Source organism: Trichomycterus rosablanca, chromosome 6, assembly GCF_030014385.1.
Source record: "Trichomycterus rosablanca isolate fTriRos1 chromosome 6, fTriRos1.hap1, whole genome shotgun sequence".
In the NCBI taxonomy this organism is placed as follows: Eukaryota; Metazoa; Chordata; class Actinopteri; order Siluriformes; family Trichomycteridae; genus Trichomycterus; species Trichomycterus rosablanca.
Window position 1 is genome coordinate 49,624,669 of NC_085993.1, and position 23,026 is coordinate 49,647,694.

The window sequence follows — 23,026 nt, forward strand, 5'->3', positions numbered from 1 at the left end:
GTCTGAGGCAGTACAGGAGACTCGATTTGGTAAAACGGAGGCAGTTAAAGTCTAGAGGTTTGATTGTTTATTAGGATTTTAACGTCATGTTTGTCACTCATGACAGGAACGGTAGTAGAAGTTTAATGTCAAACACAACATACAACAGCTGTAAGTCGCTTTAGATAAAAGCGTCTGCTAAATGGCTGTATGACTTTAAAAAGTAATAATAACATTTAAAAGTCTAATTCTGCTTTATATAAATGCTCCGATGTATAACATGACATTGGTTGTACAGTTTAGATGTTTTCAGATGTTAAAGTTCACCGCTAAACGTTTCTTTGTCGATAACTGTGCAAAATTGTACGAATTTGAACAAGAACACCACTGGGCCAAAACGGATCCAACATAAGGTGCAAAGATGACCGCCAAAAGTGGTTCAAATGCAAAACAAGAAAACTGAATAGAAAAACAAGTATTTGATAGTTCTCGCCGCTCAGGTGGCGCAGCGGTAAAACACGCTAGCACACCAGAGCTGGGATTTCGAATACATCGTATCGAATCTCTGCTCCGCCAGCAGGCTGGGCTGGGCGGCCGCATGAACAACGTTTGGCTGTTGTTCATTCAGGGTGAGGAGCCGGATAGGGACCTCATAACTGATGCAATTACGACCTCTGCTGGGAATAATGCTGATCAGGGTAAGGCTCTCCGTACACAAGGTTACTGAACATGTGTCAGAGGGGGCGTGTGAGAGGTTCGCTCTCCTCAATCAGGGTCGGGGGGTCAGCACCAGTAGAGAGGAAGCATAAGGCAATTGGGTAATCAGGAGAAAAAAGGAGAAAATGCATTAAAAAAAGAGCTCTCATGTTAAAAGTCAAACACTAGTAAACGTCTGCTAGATGATGAAGGGGCCCGAGTCTGTGTTATTTGTCCTTTTTACCAGTTCCAATAGTCAAACAAACAAACTAGTTATAAATGATATCATGTCAAAAAGATGAAGAGAATTTCCTAAAAACCTGTTAAATTGTGTTTTTCAGGTGTAATATTAGTATGACGGTAAGGCTGAGTGTCAACACAAGTGCACATTAAATTCACAGAAAAGACTGTGATCCAAGAACGCTCATGTTTTCCCTGGTAAAAGATGAAACAGAAACAGCGTAGCCTGTAGCGCTGGCAAACACATACGTCATACGTTTCTTTATTTACTGTTAACCTTTTCCTATCTTACAGATGCCCCAGTGGCCCAGACTAAAATGTTGTTGCAATATTTCAGCATGCATGGCTGGCACATGGGAGGAACTCCCTACATATTTATCCTTTATATAAAATAAGTTTGTTTAATTGTTTATTAGGATTTTAACGTCATGTTTTACACTTTGGTTACATTCATGACAGGAACGGTGGTTACTCATTACACAAGATTCATCAGTTCACGAGGTTATATCGAACACAGTCATGGACAATTCAGTATCTCCAATTCACCTCACTTGCACGTCTTTGGACTGTGGGAGGAAACCGGAGCTCCCGGAGGAAACCCACACGGACACGGGGAGAACATGCAAACTCCACACAGAAAGGACCCGGACCGCCCCACCTGGGGATCGAACCCGGGACCTTCTTGCTGTGAGGCGGCAGTGCTACCCACTTAGCCACCGTGCCGTCCGGATAAAATAAGTGGTCCATACCTCTGACGTCTGTGGAAGTCTATTCTCCCGGTTGCAATTTATAAACTGTCTTTCAGTAACTCTGGGCAGAGGTACATTTTTTACTGGATGTATAAAGATTAATATTTGTTAATATTAAGATTTGAATTAAAAATCTTTATTTACACTCAACAAAGCATCTCACTAGCAAATTAAAATTCTCATTGTGTTTAAATTTAAAGACAATTAAACCCACAGTGATCATCAAGACAAGGTGATTATTTTTTAACAGGTGACAGCAAATGCCTAAAAATTGGAAAACTTATGGAAAAACATGCAACATAAAAATGTACATGTTTACGCTGAGCACTTTCTATTTAAGTGGGAAGTAAAAGTTCAAAGTCCATTACTTATCAGCCTTACCTGGAGACCCCTCCGTCTGAGAATACTGGAGTCATCCATCCTGTCGATCTCTCCAAATACAGTCGATAGTTTGTTAATAAGAAGTTAAATCCTTGTTTAAAGAGTTCAGAGCAGAACAACCGGCACTTCCAGTTCAGCCAACGTTGTAGCACCAGTAAGAGAAACGGGCCATTAAGAAAGCAGACTGCCGAATCCGACAAGTCGAGCGATGCTCAGCTTCCACACAGAGACGAGTTTATCATCTTAAGTGTCCACTTGTAGAGAATGATTTCATCCACATTTCCATAAGCATCAAATGGAATGTCATCGCAAATTAAGCATTAAAAAAACTCTAATTCAACTAAGTTTTGTTTCCCCGGCCGAAACAGTGTCTACTAAAGCAGCTCTCTGGTTCTTCAAACTGCAAAACATCGCCTTCAAACCTCAGATCTTTATCCTACATGCATGACTTTCTGTCAGTATTCAAGCCTTCAGAACATAACGTTCCTCCACGTCTCACTTTGCTCATAACCAACCGAGCGTTTTAACACCGACATCCTGGTCTTGTTTCATTCGCTGAACATGTGTGAAATGAAGCCGTCTGACTTCCTCGAGTCTCTTCCACTTCTGTTTCTTTATCTCTGGATTCCCATAAGGACCGATTCCTATGGAAATCTCAGCCTCTCCACAAATGATTAGCTTTTAGTGATGAAAATGGATGCTAAGTAGCCAAGAATAGAAAAGTACCTCACTGTGCTCATTCCGGTTAAGTAGCCGCATGAATCTGGGGATTTAGGATCCAATCACAAATCAAACAGCATCAAATATAAAAACAAGGTTTTAGATCCGAGAATATCGCCTTCTAAATAATAGTTACACAATTCTGCATGACCCTTGCTTGGCTTTCCCAGAGAGTTGGATAAGTACTTCTATTATTAAGTATTTGCTAATATGCAGGGAATTAAATAATAAGCAAACAAGCAGACCGCTGCCCAGTCAGCTGATCTTGTAGTCCACAACTGTCGGAGCTGCCCACAAGGCGAATAACAACTCAACTCAGAGCCTCACTGCTAGATTCCAATCCCTCCATCAAGGCACAAAACACAGGAGCCTCCCAGAATGCAATGTTTATTTGCACAACGTCAAGCTGCCATTATGCCCGTTCCGTTTACTCCGACCGTATTTCTGCAGCCGTGTACAGTGTCCTTATGTTCAGCATTCTGACCACCTGACTGGTCTCTCGGCTCCCTTCTCAAAAACGATCCACAACAGCAGCACAGATAGAGGACGAGTAATCCATGCATGAGCATGAGAAACAAGAGTGGCACTTCTATTGGCATCTATTCATCTTCCCCATTAGGACAGTCTTGGTTATGAACGAGGTGCCTGTCAGGAGGAGCCGAGCCGCTCACAGTCGCTCGGGTCTCATCCTCTTACTCAGGGATGTTGATTCCTGTTCGCCGTGTGCAGCAGTGCAGCCTGTAGCAGCGACGAATCGAACGCCTGATTAGGATAAAAGCCAAGTCAGACAGTTCTACTGCATTCTCCGCTCCTCTCATGCTCGTGTCTTCCTCCCCTGCCCATTGCGTAGGAGCTTTTGCTGCACAACGCGCTCCGTCTATCCTGTCAGCCAGGCAACACACCCGCTCAGCCAATCGAATCCTGGCAAGCCTCTGAGCATTTACATAAAATGAATGGGGGAGCTGAGAGGCTCCACCTTTTCACTCCTCTCCCTCCTGCACAGCTCAGCCATTCTAAACCCAACATGAAACCAGTCTGACTCAAGCCCAAAAGCACACAGAATCACACACAATGAATTAATGATGAATGTACGTGTCTGTAATTCATAATTTATCCTGAGCGCTTGAATAAAATCACTTAACGCCGTATCCACTCTCTGTTTTGTTTGTTCTCTCGGTGCTGCATACAGTAGGAAGATCTTAACCACCTTCTATGCAAGGCAATCTGCAGAGTGATTCATTTGCAGCTGCTTTGTTCTGTTCTCTAGGGAAGATGGAGACTTTAGAGAAAGAGAACATAAGCGCTTCCGTTAGCACTGTGTCCTGAACACTAACCTCTTAGTAGGAACACTGGTAGTCTAGTGGGTTAGCAATCAGAAGGTTGAGAGTTCTAATACAAAAACTGTTGGGCCCTTGAGCAAGGCCCCTAAGCCTCTCTGCCCCAGAGGCGCCATACAGTGGCTGACCCTGCAGTCTGAACCCAAACAAGCTGGGATATGGGGCATATGTATATATGAAAAACAAAGGCATTCTATCTGCTCTAGATGATGATGATTAATATTATTATTATTATTATTATTATTATTATTATTATTATCATTATTATCATCATTATTATTAATATTATTATTATTACAATCATTATCATTTTTGTTACAACACAATTATTATTATTATTATTATTATTATTATTATTATTATTATTATAATCATCATTATTATCATCATCATCATTATTTCATTATCATAATTATTATTACAATCATTATCATTTTTGTTACAACACAATTATTATTATAATCATTATCATTATTATTATTACCAATATTATCAATATTATTATTATTACTATTAACATTGTTATTAGAGATGGGACGATCGGGGTTTTTGGCACCGATTCCGATCTCCGATCTCCTTACAGGGACATCGGCCGATAGCCGATTGCGATCTTAAAAAGAGCCTCACAGTGAAGATAAACCGGAGCAGCGCGCGTGTGCGTGTGTGTGTGTGTGTGTCTTTAGAAGAGACGCTTTGTTCACAGTGTCGCTATAAGTGATTCATTGATTCATGAGTTGATTCGTTTTTATGTGAAGCGTAAGTTTCTCTTCTCGGTTATCTCTCCGTGTTTACTGTTATTAATTAAATGTCGTGGTTTTAAATAAACACCAGCTACTACACAACATTCTGTGTGACTCTCTTACATTAAAAAGCTTCATTAAACTGCTATTACCACAGATCTGTAACCGAGTCAGACTCGTTCTGTCTAAGGAGCTAAAAGTTCAGCAGATGATCCTGAACTAAGGAATTTGCTAATGACTTTTGCCTCTGATTGGCTCTGTAACGTTTTCTGTTCTCATCTACATCACAAGTAAGAACCGCTTACGATTTACCAAAGTGAACCAGGAGTTTATATAACGTGCTGATAGAATCGACTCAGATGTGACCGGGTTGAATTATCTTTTTAAAGTAAATATTACAATCAGCAAAATTACATCGTATGTATGATGCACAACGTTAATGATGTTATTTTAGGTCATGAAGAGCTTTCACTGTGGTTTCTGTACGATGGTTGATGAATGGTGATGTGATGGTTGGTGCTTCGTAGCTCAAAGTCTGGATCGATCCACTGAGCTGTTAACTTAACGTGATCTTTATATATCACACGATCGGATCGGCTACTTTTAGGAAATATCGCCGATAGCATATTTTGATTAAAAATCGGCCGATACCGATTCATAGCCGATCGATCGTCCCATCTCTAATTGTTATCATCATTAGCATTATTATTATCAATATTATTATTATTATTATTAGCACTATTATTATTATTATTATCATTATTATTATCAATATTATTTTATTATTATTATCACTATTATTATCAATATTATTATTATTATTATCAATATTATTATTATTAACATTATTATTAGCATTATCATTATTATTATCAATATTATTACCATTAAAATTTTTATAATAATAATTATTATTATTATTATCATTACTATTATTATTATTATTATTAACATTATTATTATCAATATTATTATTGTTATTATTATTATTATTATCACTATTATTATTATTATCAATATTATTATTATTATCATTTTTTTATTATTATTATTAATAATTATTATTATCATTATTATTTATTATCACTATTATTACCATTAATATTTTTATTATTATTATTATTACTATTATTATTATTATTATTATTATTAACATTATTATCAATATTATTATTATTATTATCACTATTATTATCATTATCAATATTATTATTATAATTTTTATTATTATTATTATTGTTAAATTATTATTATTATTATCATTTTTATTATTATTATTATTAATTTTTATTATCATCATTATTATCATCATTATTATTATTATTATTATCATCATTATTTGTATTATTATTATTATTTTTGTTATTATTATTATTATTATTATTTATTTTTATTATTATTATTATTATTATTATTATATGGCTCTGCTTTTTTCACTCTTAAACAAATACACAGGGACAGAATGAGTTAAAAGTGTCTTTTTCCCCTTTTATAACTGACCCACTTTTAACATTTTTGGCAGTACAACTGGGACTTGGATATGACAGGCATGTTGAAAGTCATTCACCTGTCATTTTAATAGTCTGGTGCCTGGGGGTAGAGAGTCGAGTCGGTCCTGGTTCAACATTTGCATACTTGGCATCCCCAGTTAAAGCATTTCCTCGTCAGTGGTTCAGTGTGTGAGTTCGTTTTCTGGTTTTATGTTTTCGTTCAGCGCCGGCGCTATAAAATAAAGACAACCAGGAATAAAAGAGACAGTCCAACGAGCTCAGAAGATCTGAAATATTCCCTCTTCACACTGCAACTATAACTGGCAATATTCATAACACAGCTAAATCACCTTTACAGTAGCTCAGGGGGCTCAGAAAAGTGCCTTAAATAATCTACCATACATTACCCAACTGGAGCACAACGTTTGTTTCAAAAGTAATTTTGTTTCCCAATGGGGTGAAAATGGCCAAAACTATGTGGACACCCCTCCTAATCAATCATTCTGGAATAGGTTACACATAGGTCCTACCTAACTGAAGGCCATAAAAATGTCGCCATGTTCAAGTGCCTCACGTTTACTTGTTGTTTGCACTATGAGGCAGTTCTAGCAATCCTACGGCAATTCAGTTAGCAATTCGTTACACAAAAAGCAGCTAAAAACACGACTCGGGTAACTGGTAACACAGACGAGCCTTTTCGTCTTTGAGACCGTCGTGCTGTGTATCGTAGCTTGTGTGTGTAATTTTATGATTTTATGTTTGTTTGTTGAGGCCCTTTTCTGTTCCAGCACGATTGCGCCCCTACGTACAAGTTGAGGATTTTGGTGTAGAGGAACTCCAGTCCCCTGAGCAAGGCCCTTAACCCTCAATTGCTTGAGATGTATTTGGTCACAATTGTGAATCGATTTGGATAAAAGCATCTACTTAATACTGTAAATGTAGAATGCAACAGACACATGGAAGGCCCTGACCATCTAGTCTATAGCCACACAACCTGTAGAAACTTCCTGCAACTGTTTGTTGGTAACATTTGATCTACCTTTAAATCACACACAGAAGGTCCCTGTTAAGAAGCACAACGAGACATTCGCTGTTAGCCTGACAACATCCGGGCTGAATCATTAGAACACGCGAGTGTGGGTAATGAAGGTGGCAGAGAAATAAACAAACCTGATTGCATAAATGGGAGCAATAAATCTGGATTGTCATTACAAAATAGTGATGGACCCAACAAACATGTATCCACCGGGGAACGTCATGAAACTGAATGAACTGCTCCGTCTGGCGGTAAAAACACATCGCTAATTAAAGAACAAGCTGTTTCTCTCTGTCTCAGAGCCACCACAGCTAGTGAGTGTCCAGATCACTACTATATTACTGATTAAAACAAACTTAGAACCTATTTTTAGTAACCAGACATCAGAAGTTTTACCCAAGGTAGGTAAGTATTTAATTTAAACTAACACCAATACTAAACCAGATTAAACTGATAATAATAACCATATTCAACCAACCAACGTTTTATTTGGGGTACAGTGGTGGTTTACTGGGGGGACAGTGTTCATTTACTGGGTAAGATGTAGTTAGGTTGTTTACTCAGGGGGACAGAGGTAGTTAGGTAGGTTACTGGGGAAGACAGAGGTAGTTAGGTAGGTTAATGGAGGGACAGAGGTAGTTAGGTAGGTTACTGGGGGGACAAAGGTAGTTAAGTAGTTTACTGGGGGGACAGAGGTAGTTAGGTAGGTTACTGGGGGGACAAAGGTAGTTAAGTAGTTTACTGGGGGGACAGAGGTAGTTAGGTAGGTTACTGGGGGACAAAGTTAGTTAGGTAGGTTACTGGGGGGACAGAGGTAGTTAGGTAGGTTACTGGGGGGAAAAAGTTAGTTAGGTAGGTTACTGGGGGGACAGAGGTAGTTAGGTAGGTTACTGGGGGGACAAAGGTAGGTAGTTAGGTAGGTTGCTGGGGGACAGAGGTAGTTAGGTAGGTTACTGGGGGACAGAGGTAGTTAGGTAGGTTACTGGGGGGACAGAGGTAGGTAGTTAGGTAGGTTAATGGAGGGACAGAGGTAGTTAGGTAGGTTACTGGGGGGACAGAGGTAGTTAGGTAGGTTACTGGGGGGACAAAGGTAGGTAGTTAGGTAGGTTGCTGGGGGACAGAGGTAGTTAGGTAGGTTACTGGGGGGACAGAGGTAGTTAGGTAGGTTACTGGGGGGGACAGAGGTAGTTGGGTAGTTTATTGGGGGACAGAGGTAGGTAGTTAGGTAGGTTACTGGGGGGACATAGGTAGTTGGGTAGTTTACTGGGGGGACAGAGGTAGGTAATTAGGTAGGTTATTGGGGGACAGAGGTAGTTGGGTAGTTTACTGGGGGGACAGAGGTAGTTAGATAGTTTGCTGGGGGGACAGAAGTAGTTAGGTAGGTTACTGGGGGACAAAGTTAGTTAGGTAGGTTACTGGGGGGACAGAGGTAGTTAGGTAGGTTACTGGGGGGACAAAGGTAGGTAGTTAGGTAGGTTGCTGGGGGACAGAGGTAGTTAGGTAGGTTACTGGGGGACAGAGGTAGTTAGGTAGGTTACTGGGGGGACAGAGGTAGGTAGTTAGGTAGGTTAATGGAGGGACAGAGGTAGTTAGGTAGGTTACTGGGGGACAGAGGTAGTTAGGTAGGTTACTGGGGGGACAGAGGTAGTTAGGTAGGTTACTGGGGGGGACAGAGGTAGTTGGGTAGTTTATTGGGGGACAGAGGTAGGTAGTTAGGTAGGTTACTGGGGGGACAGAGGTAGTTGGGTAGTTTACTGGGGGGACAGAGGTAGGTAATTAGGTAGGTTATTGGGGGACAGAGGTAGTTGGGTAGTTTACTGGGGGGACAGAGGTAGTTAGATAGTTTGCTGGGGGGACAGAAGTAGTTAGGTAGGTTACTGGGGGGACAGAGGTAGTTTACTGGGGGAGAAAGGTAGGTCAGTGGTTAAGGTACTGGACTAGTAATCAGAAGGTTGCAGGTTCAAGCCTCACCACCGCCATGTTGCCACTGTTGGGCCCCTGAGCAAGGCCCTTAACCCTCAATTGCTCAAACTGTATTCAGTAATATGTATGTACACACACACTGAGGCGACATTGCTACCCACCGAGCTACAGTTCCAGCCTAGAACCTACTAAACTGAGCTAGTGTGAGATATTCAGTGAAAGTCACATGACGTTGTTTACCTTAAAGCCCTGATGTGGAAACAGTCACCCCCCTTCAGCCCCAGTAACACTAATTACATCATTACATGCTTTAAATTTACCGTATCTAATGATCTGGTAAATAAACGCTAATAAACCAGTGATGGAGTCGAGACCCAGCCCCATCGGTGATCTAACCAGAGACACGAACCTCTACCAAACACTGACGATAATCACACTCGCACCAGAAGATGAACTTAATGCACCGAGTAACATGAGACCGTATCAGCAGCTCCTAATAAGCACTCAGTAATCTCCAGTGGAGGTCTGTAAAAAAGCACGGACACTTCATCTCCTCTGGATCTCAGAGCTCTGGATGTGCTTAAGCCCCGACTGCAACGGCTTTATCCCGAGCTGATAGACGCCGACTGGACAACTAATTGACAGCACACTCGGCTAAAAGCAGCAGGCAGAGGCACAGGCACCCTCTGAAAAACAGAATTATCAGTGGAAGCAGATAAAAGTGCTGGTGTTTCCCAGAAGCATTCAGCTAGCTGTATTTAGCAAGCTGTAAATTATTGAAAATGAGATCACCAGTCAAATTTTAAAAGGGAACTTGATTTTAATTTAGCTTGAAATATTGTGTAAGAAAATCTTGACTGGCAGTGATTTAGACTTTACCATCAGAAATCAGAAATTTAATACAACAGTTCTTCCAAAGTGGTGGTCGACTTAAAAATTCATAAGGTAAGAGGCCACACAGCCATAACATTAAAACCGCCTCCTTGTTTCTACACTCACTGTCCATGTTATCAGCTCCACTTACCATATAGAAGCACTTTGTAGTTCTACAATTACTGACTGTAGTCCATCTGTTTCTCTGCATGCTTTGTTACCCCCTTTCATGCTGTTCTTCAATGGTCAGGACTCTCCCAGTTGGGTGGTGGGTCATTCTCAGCACTGCAGTGACACTGAATTATTATGGTGGTGGTGTGTTAGTGTGTGTTGTGCTCGTACGAGTGGATCAGACACAGCAGCGCTGCTGGAGTTTTTAAACACCTCACTGTCACTGCTGGACTGAAAATAGTCCAACAACCAAAAATATATCCAGCCGACAGCGCCCCGTGGGCAGCGTCCTGTGACCACTGATGACGATCTCAAAAATGACCGACTCAAACAGCAGCAATAGATGAGCGATCGTCTCTGACTTCACATCTACAAGGTGGACCGACTAGGTAGGAGTGTCTAATAGAGTGCACAGTGAGTGGACACGGTGTTTAAAAACTCCAGCAGCGCTGCTGTGTCTGATCCACTCGTACCAGCACAACACACACTAACACACCACCACCATGTCAGTGTCACTGCAGTGCTGAGAATGATCCACCACCTAAATAATACCTGCTCTGTCCTGTGGGGGTCCTGACCATTGAAGAACAGCATGAAAGCAGGTTAAAACAGTATGTAGATAAACAGATGGACTACAGTCAGTAATTGTAGAACTACAAAGTGCTTCTATATGGGTAGTTAGATGAAAGTATTGCGAGTAATGTGGTCAGAAAACTGCTCATTCTTCACCGTCTAACCTGACCCAATCAATCCTAACCAGTCTGATTTAATAGCACACGTGCATGCCGTAGTGACATGTCTAGGAGTTACGTCATCACAGGCAAGTATACACAAATGTAAAGTTTAAGACACACAGGTTTATAAAAACCTAACGTTGTATGCAGTGCTTGAAGTGAAGAAGAGAACAGTCTAGTTTCCTTTTTTCACGTGTCTGTGTGTTAGATAAATGCTGGGATTTTTTGGGATATCATTTTTTACAGCCTGTTGCACAGAACATCAAGATAGGAGCTTTCACTGTGATTTAGAGCAGATAAGTGTCACACTTCATGTCACCTAAAAACAAAAAATAACTAAAATACCTAAGCTGTGTTTTATTTTGGTCATTTTCCCACGCACTTCTAACAAGGATTTCTTTAAGAAATACACCAGTAAAGGTGAAAAGTGTAGACGCACCCCAGAGTTGAAACTTGTGGGAAGATTGGCGTCGTACTTTACAGAGTTGAGACTGAACAATTCCAATCATGTATAAATATAAAATATATACAAATGTAGATGATGATCCCCTTCAAAACCAACAGAAAACTTTGTCTTGGGCATAAGCAAGTAAGGGCGCATTCACATGAGAAGCGTTTTACACTTCACTCACTGCGAGCCTCGGTGCAAACTATCACTAATAAAATTCCTCGCTCGTTGTTTTAGTACATTAAGCCACGTTGAGTTTTGTTCTAGTAAAGCAGTGTTCATTCTGCCCGAGTCACATTTACCGCCTCATATCAAACAGTTCGTCTAATTGGAGGAGCTTTGAAAAGGTCAGTGGCAAACATCAAGATAGGAGCTTTCACTTTCACGATTTGGAGCAGATAAGTGTCACATTTCATGTCACCTAAAAACTAAAATACCTAAGCTATGTTTTAACTTGGCCATTTTCCCACGCACTTCTATCTAGGAATTTTTTAAGAAATACACCAGTAAAGGTGGAAAGTGTAGACACACACTAGAGTCTCAGCTGACAACTACTAATAAATAAATTACTAAGGGACGTTGTAGCCTAGAGGTTAAGGTCTTGGACTAGTAATCAGAAGGTCACTGGTTCAAGCCCCACCACTGCCAGGTTGCTGCTGTTGGGCCCTTGAGCAAAGCCCTTAACCCTCAATTGCTTAGACTGTATACTCTCACAATACTGTAAGTCGGTTTGGATAACGGCGTCTACTACTAAATGCCACGTGTATAAAGGGACTTTGCTGTACTTTCTTGTCTTGTGTTTGATAATGCCCTGTTTTGCACACTTGCCAGTGATGTACCAGATTCATCATCAAAGGAGAAAATACCCGGAGCAAATAAACAAGCTTCAACCATACGAAGATGTTCTAATGACATTTCTAAACACACTCGAAAGGCTATTGGGTTTTTCTACCAGTTTTTTAATAATCATTTAATAGTGCAGCTATGACATTTTGTAGTGAAGATCATAACACTTCAGAATCCTGCACACTAAACCTCTCAATGAATATAGAAAAGTCACTATGAATATTTAAAAGAAAAAAGATTTCCAAAATATTAACATGGTCTTATAGTCAGAGCTTTTGGATTTTTTCGGAAATGGTACTAAGGTTTGTACTACGGTAAAATTCTGCTTATCATCTTATTTTAACCACTTTGGTCGAATGTAGACACAGACTTTATAAGCTCACACTTCCAATAAAAATGCTTTTGATTGTTAAGCCACAGCACGGGTGCTCACACTGTACCTGAAACATGAACCCTACAGATAACCTGGAGTATTAAAAATTCCAATAATTACTCTTAAAGCACTAATTTATAATGTTTTAAATACAATACCAAAACAACAAAGATAAATGTAAACTTGCATGAGGTAGGATGGATAATGGCTTCGATTTAGCTTTATATGTAGCAAACAACAAAAAAGCTACTACTAGGTGCTCACAATCTATCTATCTATCTTCTAACGCCGTGATTACTCTTGTGAGTTACATTCACGGCAGGAAAGGTTTATGTGGGTGCTTTGTATCTGTCAGGTCTCTGATATTATATGTGTATTCCTAATTTTGTAATTGTAATGAAGTTCTAAAGTTTTTCTGTTTTTCCAAGGTCTTTCATTGTTTAAGCTATGGAGAATGTTTGTCTTTCTCTGTGGTATTTAGGGCACTCAGTTAGTATGTGTTTAATTGTGATGGGTAATTTGCAGGATTCACATTGCAGGGCATCCTCCCCCTTTATCAAGTAAGAGTGTGTAAGTCTGGTGTGTCCAATGCGACATCTAGAGTAGATAACTTGATCTTTACGTCTTCCTGGGTATGATTTTTTTTTTTTAAGTCAGGGCATATTTCATAAAGCTTGGTCTGTGTTAATGTGTTCCATTCTGTCATTTTCTATATATATATATATTGTTTCACTAGAGGTATGGTGCCAGCTGCTCACAACATACTAAATAAAAAAGGTGGAAACCATAAACTGGGCTGCTTGTTTCATTAATATTGAAGTCAAAAGCTTTTATAAGCAATACATATCAATGTGAGCTCTTAATGTAATCAATAGCAATGCTTTTCTGGCTAACCAGTAATGCCCTGGCATCATTAAACTGTGTGAAATGTGTAACCACCCCTTTAAAGAAAGTAATAGGATATCATACAATTAAATTACCCTGATAATCACATCATCTAGTGGTCAAAAAAAAAAAGAAAAAAATGATAGCTGAAAGCTAATGGAGTGTAGTTAATGACCGAGTGAATTTACTCAAGTCTTATTTCAAACATCCAACCATAATTTGTACGAAAAAGAACAAGAAAAATACTGTAAGGTGTGAAGCTATTAGAGCGATACAAATTAGGTACAACAGGTAATGGTTCACCAGAGAATTAGCTAAAACTGTATATACACTGAGCATATACACCGATCAGCCATAACATTAAAACCACCTCCTTGTTTCTACACTCACTGTCCATTTTATCAGCTCCACTTACCATATAGAAGCACTTTGTAGTTCTACAATTACTGACTGTAGTCCATCTGTTTCTCTACATGCTTTGTATGCCTCCTTTCATGCTGTTCTTCAATGGTCTGGACACTGACATGGTGGTCACACAGCAATAGATGAGCGATCGTCTCTGACTTTACATCTACAAGGTGGACTGACTAGGTAGGAGTGTCTAATAGAGTGGACAGTGAGTGGACACGGTATTTAAAAACTCCAGCAGCGCTGCTGTGTCTGATCCACTCATACCGGCACAACACACACTAACACACCACCACCATGTCAGTGTCACTGCAGTGCTGAGAATGATCCAACACCTAAATAATACATGCTCTGTGGGGGTCCTGATGATTGAAGAACAGGGTGAAGCAGGCTAAAACAGTACGTAGAGAAACAGATAGACTACAGTCAGTAATTGTAGAACTACAAAGTGCTTCTATATGGTAAGTAGAGCTGATAAAATGGACAGTGAGTGTAGAAACAAGGAGGTGGTTTTAATGTTATGGCTGATCGGTGTATGTATTTATTTATTTATTAGTATTTCTTCATCAGTTCAAGTTTTTAATATCAAACACAGTCATGGACAATTTTGTATCTCTAATTCACCTCACTTGCACGTCTTTGGACTGTGGGAGGAAACCGAAGCTCCCGGAGGAAACGCACACAGACACAGGGAGAACATGCAAACTCCACACAGAAAGGACTCAAATCGCTCCATCTGGGAATCAAACCCAGGACCTTCTTGCTGTGAGGCGACATGCCGCCCATCGATTGTGGTTAGTCACAGATACGCTGCACTCTACTTCTAATGTAAAATTCGGTCTTTATAACAACATTCCAGTAAACTGTTGTACCCAGATGAAAGTAAGGAACTGGTTTACGATGCAAAATGTAGTAACACAATGAGTATTATACTGGCCCACTTTGAAACACCAAGAGACTTCAGAAGCTGTAGGGAAAAATTAACATAACTCCGTGTTATCTCTAAAACTCAAGAGAGAAACAGAGCAGCAACGTGGATCAAAACATAATAAATTAAACCATTTACAAAGCGAGTAACGTTATTATACCGATCCCGGCAGTTTCCAAGGCAACACCACGTGGCTTTTGTCTGTGTGTGCATTAGGTGGAGAAATATATCTGATCTGAGAGGTACGGCCATGTTGAGGGAAAATGAAACCCGTGAGTGTTCAGCTGACTGCAAATCCGTCTGATGGAGAAAGAGAAAGAATCCAGAGCGAAGTCGAACGCCGAGGGAGAGCAGAATGTGTGACTGCATGTGTGTGTGCAAAAGCATCTTACACGTTTGATCTTTAGTCTGTTCTGCATTTCAAAGGGCAAGAAGAACATTTTAATGGTTTTCTAAAACCAAATCTCCTTAAGCAAAAGCAATGAGCTCTTCCTAATTGGTAGCTCTGTGGTTAAAGTACTGGACTAGTAAGCAGAAGGTTGTTGGTTCAAACCCCACCACTGACAGGTTGCCACTGTTGGGCCCTTGAGCAAGGTCCTTAACACTGAATTGCTTAGACAGTATCATGTAAGTCGCTTTGGACAAAAAGCGTCTGCTAAATGCCGAAAATGTAAATGTAAATGTAGAAGGGTGCCAGTTAAAGCCCCACCACTTTTAAGTTGCCAATGTTGGGCCCCTGAGCAAGGCCCTTAACCCTAAACTTTCTGACTTGTACTTGGTCACAACTGTAAGTCGCTTTGGATAAAAGCACCTGCTAAACTGTATGAATGCAAATTTAAATTTAAATGTAAGAAAACAGTAAAATCTTACTGGGGAGGCCTACATTTAATTAATTAATTATTTATTTATTTATTTATTTATTTATTTATTTATTAGGATTTTAACGTCATGTTTTACACTTTGGTTACATTCATGACAGAAACGGTAGTTACTCATTACACAAGATTCATCAGTTCACAAGTTTAATGTCAAACACAGTCATGGACATTTCTGTATCTCTAATTCACCTCACTTGCATGTATTTGGACTGCGGGAGGAAACCGGAGCACCCGGAGGAAACGCACAGACACGGGGAGAACATGCAAACTTCACACAGAAAGGACCCAGACCGCCCTTACATGGGGGTTCGAACCCTGGACCTTCTTGTTGTGAGCAAACAGTGCTGCCCACTTATCCACCGTGCCACCAAACAAAACAATGATATAAAATGCTCAACTAGTTAATGTATGATTGTTCTTATTTGAAATTAAAAATATTATAGTTGCAAACTTGCTAAAAAAAAAAAGGAAGTCAGGATGAGCATGTTCCCCACTGTGCCACCTTTCATTTAAACTAAATTTAGTAATCATGTAAGAACTCATTATATCTCTAAATGTTGAAGTTGTAAATGTGGATTTTTGCTCGATATAATTAGAGCTGCTTAACAGTCTGGGATCTTGTCTGTGTGTCTGATGTTACTGTTAATTAGGTTTATCTCACTGGGCGCTCGGGTGGAGCAGTGATCTAATGCTAGCCCACCACCACCACCAGGCGTCGGCTGTTTGATGGAACGGTGATCAATCTGGTTTCTTGCTGCTGCGGTCGAAGCCTCTGCTTATTGGTCGAGCTCTTTGTGAGACCTCATCACTTAAAAAAGAAGCAAAAGGCAACTGTGCACATGTAGGAGGGACTGCGTGTCTGTGGCTCTTCTGTATTATTTTTTATTATGATTGTTACTATTATTACTGTTACTACTGTTATTCTAATTATTATTATTATTTAGTGTTATTAATATTAATATATTATCTTTACAGTATCACATTAACATTTACATATTAAGCATTTAGCAGACGCTTTTATCCAAAGCGACTTACAGTACTGTGCCAGTATATTACATAAGCAATTAAGGGTTAAGGGCCTTGCTCAAGGGCCCAACAGTGGCAACCTGGCAGTGGTGGGGCTCGAACCAGTGACCCTTGGATTACTAGTCCAGTACTTTAACCACTAGGCTACAACTGGCCTATTACTTATGATGTATGTAACAAGCTACTGAGGCCTTAATTTCCTTCCTTTAGGATTAATAAAGTATCTATCTATCCGTCTGTCCGTCTATCTATCCGTCTATCTATCCATTTATCCATCAATCCGTCTAATCAGAATCAGAATCCTTTATTGATCCCAGAGGGAAATTGCAGTTCGACTGGATTATCTGTCTATCCATCTGTCTGTCTATCCATCTCTCTATCTGTCCGTCTGTCTGTCTATTTATCTCTCTATCTATCTGCCTGTCTATCCTTCTGTCTGTTTATCTTCCTATCAGTCTCTCTATCCTTCTGTCTGTTTATCTTCCTATCAGTCTATCCATCTCTCTATTCGTCTGTCCGTCTATCTATCTATCTATCTATCTATCTATCTATCTATCTATCAATATTATTATTATTTTTATCATTATTATTATTTAATTAATCATTTACCCTTCATTTATTTTTGGTGGCATTTGGGTAGGGACACAAATAAAATTTAAAAACATGGCAAAGTAATATCTATCACTACAAAATGCAAAAATGTAAAGAATTTGTTTACATTGTGAAGCTAATCAACAACACTGCAACATCCCCCACTGTACACACTTACTGCAATTGTAAGTGTTTGAGTCTAGGTTTATCCTAAACACACAATTTAATAGCTCCTGTATGCTACTTCACAGATCCACTAATAAACAAGTATAAAAGTATAAAAATCTAAGTCTGTGGGATTTAAAGAGACTTTGGTCATAGAACAACTTTGGTCATAAAAACCAAACTATTTTATTCTGGTTGCTGTTATTTTTCCTCTCTTTTTTTATGTCCTTCTTTCCAATTTGAGCGTTTAGCCTTGAAGTGCAGCGAATGACTCATTCCTTCCCAAGTGAGGAACAGCTCTTAAAAGAAGAACCTGAAGCCTTTAGAGTTCACAGGAGGGGGTCAGAAAAGAAGAGAAACCAATTCCATCAGAAGCTGATGGAGAACAAAACTCGATACGTTCAGAACGTTCAGCAAAAAGCACTTCAGAAACGTTCATAAAGAAATAGAATTTGAAACAAAAATGAACCGATACATAAAGCACTTTGTTCTGAATGTACTACCGTCTACAAACTATATCAGTGATTTGTAATCTGCTTATAAATTCTTTTCAAGGAAGTAAAACGTGTTTAACTAAACGTGCCTCTCCATCTTTGGAAAAAACGTTTTATTGGCATGTCACTCATGGATTCATCTCCTAACCCTAAATAACACAGATGAGAACATACCAAACTCTACACATTTAGCAACCACATAGCGAGAAAGGTGTTACCTTTAAATGAGTGGAGATTTGCAGTAGGGCTGCCGCGATTGGTCGACCTAGTCGATGCATCAATATTTTAAGTCCAAGCATCGTTTTTAAAACTATGTTTATAAATGATCGTTTTTAATTTCTACAACGTCTCCATTCGTATAAGCGTTCATATGATTCCCTCAGCACTACTTGCTGCGTGCATGACCTAAGTCGTATTTGGTCCAGTCACTGATTGGCGGCATTAAGCGCAGTCTTAAAAAAATTCTGTCATTACTGTACATTGGAATTAATGAGACGTGGCTACATCGAACTATTTTATTTCTGCTCTAAGTTTAAGCACTTTGCTTTGTGTACGGAACACCATAAACACGTGCTGCACTTTGTTTAATATGGAGCACTTGAGAATTTGATAATATGGACATAAACCCTGTGTACTAAAGCAATAAGCCACGAGAGGCCGTGCGTTACTGTGATTTTAGCACGGGGATGACGTTTTTGGCAGGACGCGAAGCGGAGTCCCTAAAACTTCTTTCCCCGTGATAAAATCATAACAGTAACGCACGGTTTCGAGTGGCTTATTGCTTTTATAAAACGGCGGTCAACATAAAATACAATAAATACAACAATGTTTAATTCATAAATGTATTTATTGTGTATAAATTTACAATAACGCATTCTTCCGTGACGCCAGGTAGTTCGATTAACAGTGTTGCTAGGCAACATGAGGGTGAAAATAACTTTTTCTTTTCAGTGGCGTATTAATATGGAATGATGTGAGATGGTCCTAGGTGTGCGTTTATCTGGGATTTTACAACGGCTTCGAACGCAGCTCAGCCAATCAGATTTTAGGACCGGAACTATCCGTTTTATAAATTTAGTTTTGTGCCAAGTTATTTTTGAAGGAGAATTAATTGTTAGATTAATCAACTAATCGATAAAACAGTCTATAGATTAATCGATAGAAAAATAGTCGTTAGTGGCAGCCCTAATTGGAATGTCACTTATGGATTCATCTTCTAACCCTAAAAAAAAAAAAAAAAAAAAAAAAAAAAAAAAAAACGATGAGAACATACCAAACTCCACACATTCAGCAACCAAATAGTGAGGAAGGTGTGACCTTTAAATGAGTGGAGCTTTGAGGCAGCAAAACTACCTGCAGCAGCACCATGTCACACACACTTTGTTTCCATGTTCTGTAACAAACTGTACAAACACCAACAACTTTTTTTTTTTCTTTTTTTTTTTTTTTAGACTAACTTTTTACATCTTTTTGTTTGTACTGTTTGTACGGGTATGAATCTCGGCTCTGCTACCGGTTGGCTGGGCGCCCAATAGCAGGTATAACTGGCTAATGCCTGCAGCAGACAAAAATTGGCCTCCGGTCTGCAGGGGTGGGGTTATCAAGGCTTGGTTGCCCAGGGAGCCTGTAGAGAAAGTGGAGGAGCGCAGAGATCGAGGCGTGGCTCTCCGTACGTGCTGGGGACGATGTTGGGGTCCCGAGCAGCAGAATGGCTACGCTAAATTAGGAGAGGGGGGGGGCATAAAAAATACTCCAAAAATGTTTTAACAAGAAAGAAAAGTTTTGCTACAAACAGATGAGGATCTAAAGCTCAACACTTGACTGAACATAGTCTGATATTCTACATCTGCTGTTTTAGCTCGGTGCATTTTGAAGCACTGATTTTGCACCTGATGCTTGTGTTAGAGGAGTCTCTTATCACAATGCTGCACAGTTTCATTAGAACAGTCACCACACAGCTGCACTGCTCCTATAAAAGACCTCGGTGACAAAGGATGAACTGTTTGCACTTGGCCGAGTTAATCAATATGCAAGTGAGGAGGCCGTGACAAACGTCCTGTTTAAAACCTACACTAGTACGAATCGGAACAGAATTAATCATCCAAATAAATTAATTTAGAAATTAATTCATTAATACATACAATTAATTAAATGAATGAACTAAAAATCACAACTGCTTTACTCGTTATTGTGATCATAATTATTAGGGAATTAGGAAATTAGGCCAAATTAGGAACATGGGTCAGAATACACATAAGCTGCTCTTAGTTTGTATTTTAGAAAAATGGAATTGCTCATAAAATTCTGTTATACGACAGTTAGTTCCGACCTTACAATCTGATTGGTTGAGAAGCGTTCTAACTGTGCTGATATTCGTGATAACACGGTCTTTTCACACCACAACTGTATTACTCCGCCGACGCGTTGCCATTAACGACAAGCTTCATGCACACAAACGCGCACGCAGGCGATTTTTACCCGATCGCGTTTTAGATCCGTTGTCTGACATACAATCTAGTGCACTGTGTAGGGAACATAACCAATTGTCTAATTCACTATCTAGTGCACTATTTAGGGAACATTAATGTGTTTGTGACGTGAACAGTTAGCTTAATAGCCCAGTTAGCAGCTCATAAAAGCTCTGTTATCACCCATAATCCTTTGGTGTGTGTGTGAGGTTTTTTATTTCTTTTTTTTCCCTTCGGAGGTTCTCGCCTTTTTCTTCTTCTTGTTCTTACCTCCCTGACCTGAAATGAGTTTTTGCAACTTGGGATGTCTGCTTTGTAGTGTTAAACTTTATATTCGTTGTGGAACTACTTTTTTGGCGGAAGGTATTGTCAATATTAAAGCATATTTATTATGAAACTCAGGGCTTCTTTGATTTATTTTCTTTCTTTATTTTGTAAAAACTGTTGTATAAAAGCAATAGAACACTTGCGGTCGTGTGTTATCGCGAATAACATCACAGCTGTGATGATCTACTCGCCTTCGGCTCGTGCCTGCGACCGAATCACAGCCGTGATGTTATTCGCGATAACACACGACCTCTCGTGTTCTATTGCTTAAGTAAAATGCTCTAGCCCACCAGTGCTGACATCTTAAGCTCTTGAGTTTGAATCTCAGCTCAGGTGCCTAAACAGAAGCACGACTGGCTGTGTGTCTATAAGGGGCAACAACATCCACACCATCAGATACGTTGATACGCTGACTTTTCTTCATTGCAACCACCACAGGCTTTTTTGAAGGCAAACACACATGCACACGAACACTAACGCCAAATCTACCTCATCTAGGAGATACAATCCTGACAGAACCTCCTACAAACGCCACAAAGCCTCCCAACAAAATATTAAAGCTTAATGTTCTGCGTGAGCTGGAGCTGAAACTTTTAGTTCTGAAAGTTGCACAGATTAGAGGAAATGTTTATGTATTATTGTTCATTATTATTTATGACAGTTTTAGGTTGCCTGTTTACATTTTAAAAGTAATTAGATTTATTTTTGATGTATTTGTTTTTGCTAGAGATGCATGAGTACCGATACTGGTATCGAGTATTTGCCCGATACCGCGCTCATTAACTCGTACTCGAACTCGCAAACGAGGCTCCGATACTAAACATCCGATACCGTGTGCCTAGTGCACGTTGCTGCGTTATGCCCGGTTCACACGACACGATTTTTGCCCTGATTTTCGCTCGGCGGCCGGTCGACGCTAGATTTGCCGGCTCGGGAGCGACTCGGCGTTCGCTCGGCGATCGGAACTCGGCTCTCGATCGCTAAGCGTGAACTATCCGACAACTCGATCCGACCGGCTCGCCGAGCGCTCGGGTTTTCTAGCACGTCAGATATCCGATCTGAGACGTGCGACTGGCAGTGAGTGACATGTCGAACAGCCAATGAGAACGCAGGATACGGGTGTGAGGGGAAACGCAAGAGAGGAGCGTAAACAGGTGGGACAGGGGGATAATATAGTTTATATCAGAATACAAACAGCACACACACAGGTTTACAGTATTTCTGACCTGATCGTTCTCTACAAAACATAACAACAAAAATATTTATTAACCTCCAACTCACTACAGAACAATCCATGCTATTTGTGTTGCCAAATCCACTCAGATTCATTTATTATTCCTCCTTGATTTCATCACGTCAGCGCACAAACACTTTGATCGTTCGCTACTTGTTGACGTGCATTTTTGGACGTGGTATCATTAAACCCCTCGTCACTTCTCACGTGTGTTTTTGTTTTTAAAAAAAAACGGTATTCTGAATAGGTATCGGTATCGGCAAGTACAAAAATACATGTACTCTTACTCGGTTGGGAAAAAAATGGTATCGATGCATCCCTAGTTTTTGCATTTCAAAAATGTTCTCTTTAAACTGTCCTGTATGCAAGGAATAAAAATGTGCAGTTTGTTTTAAGAGACGCGTTTATTCTTATATGTATTTACTTTTGCACTTTATTAAAGCAAAAGTATTTCTTATCCGATTACCCGATTAATCACTGGGATAATAGATAGAATACTCGATTACAAAAATAATCGATAGCTGCAGCCCTACATTAGAGTAGAAATACGATCGGGTTATTGGATACGACTAGAACGTGAGAAAGATTTGGGGGGAAATGCAAAATAGAAAACACAAAAAAACATTGAATTCTGTGAATCAAACTAAAACTGCTTTGTTGTTCCTTTCGAAGTTAAATATGAATATTAGGGCTGGGTATCGCCACTAATTTCCTGGATCGATTCGATTCCGATTCACAAGGTCCCGATTCGATTCGATCTTCGATTTTCGATTAAATTTCGATTCAACACAGTTAGGCATATTTGAGTTACATTAACAGGTTTTGTTTAAATATGTACAGATGTTCAGAGAACGAATGTGATCATTGTACAAAGAACATTTATTAT

The 23,026-nt window shown here is 39.6% G+C and overlaps 1 protein-coding gene across 3 annotated transcripts in view; it reads right to left on the reverse strand.

Annotated features, from left to right (window-relative positions):
- The window catches only part of mast2 (microtubule associated serine/threonine kinase 2), a 182,125-nt gene that overhangs the window by 121,515 nt on the left and 37,584 nt on the right, over positions 1–23,026 (reverse strand). The window contains exon 1 of one of the 3 annotated variants that reach the window (XM_062998007.1): positions 2,046–2,287. The exons of the other annotated variants lie outside the window; for them this stretch is intronic. Coding sequence (XP_062854077.1) covers positions 2,046–2,084 — 39 coding nt within the window. The 5' untranslated portion in view covers positions 2,085–2,287. Of the gene's footprint in view, positions 1–2,045; positions 2,288–23,026 lie in introns of those variants that run through there. 3 annotated transcript variants of the gene reach the window in all.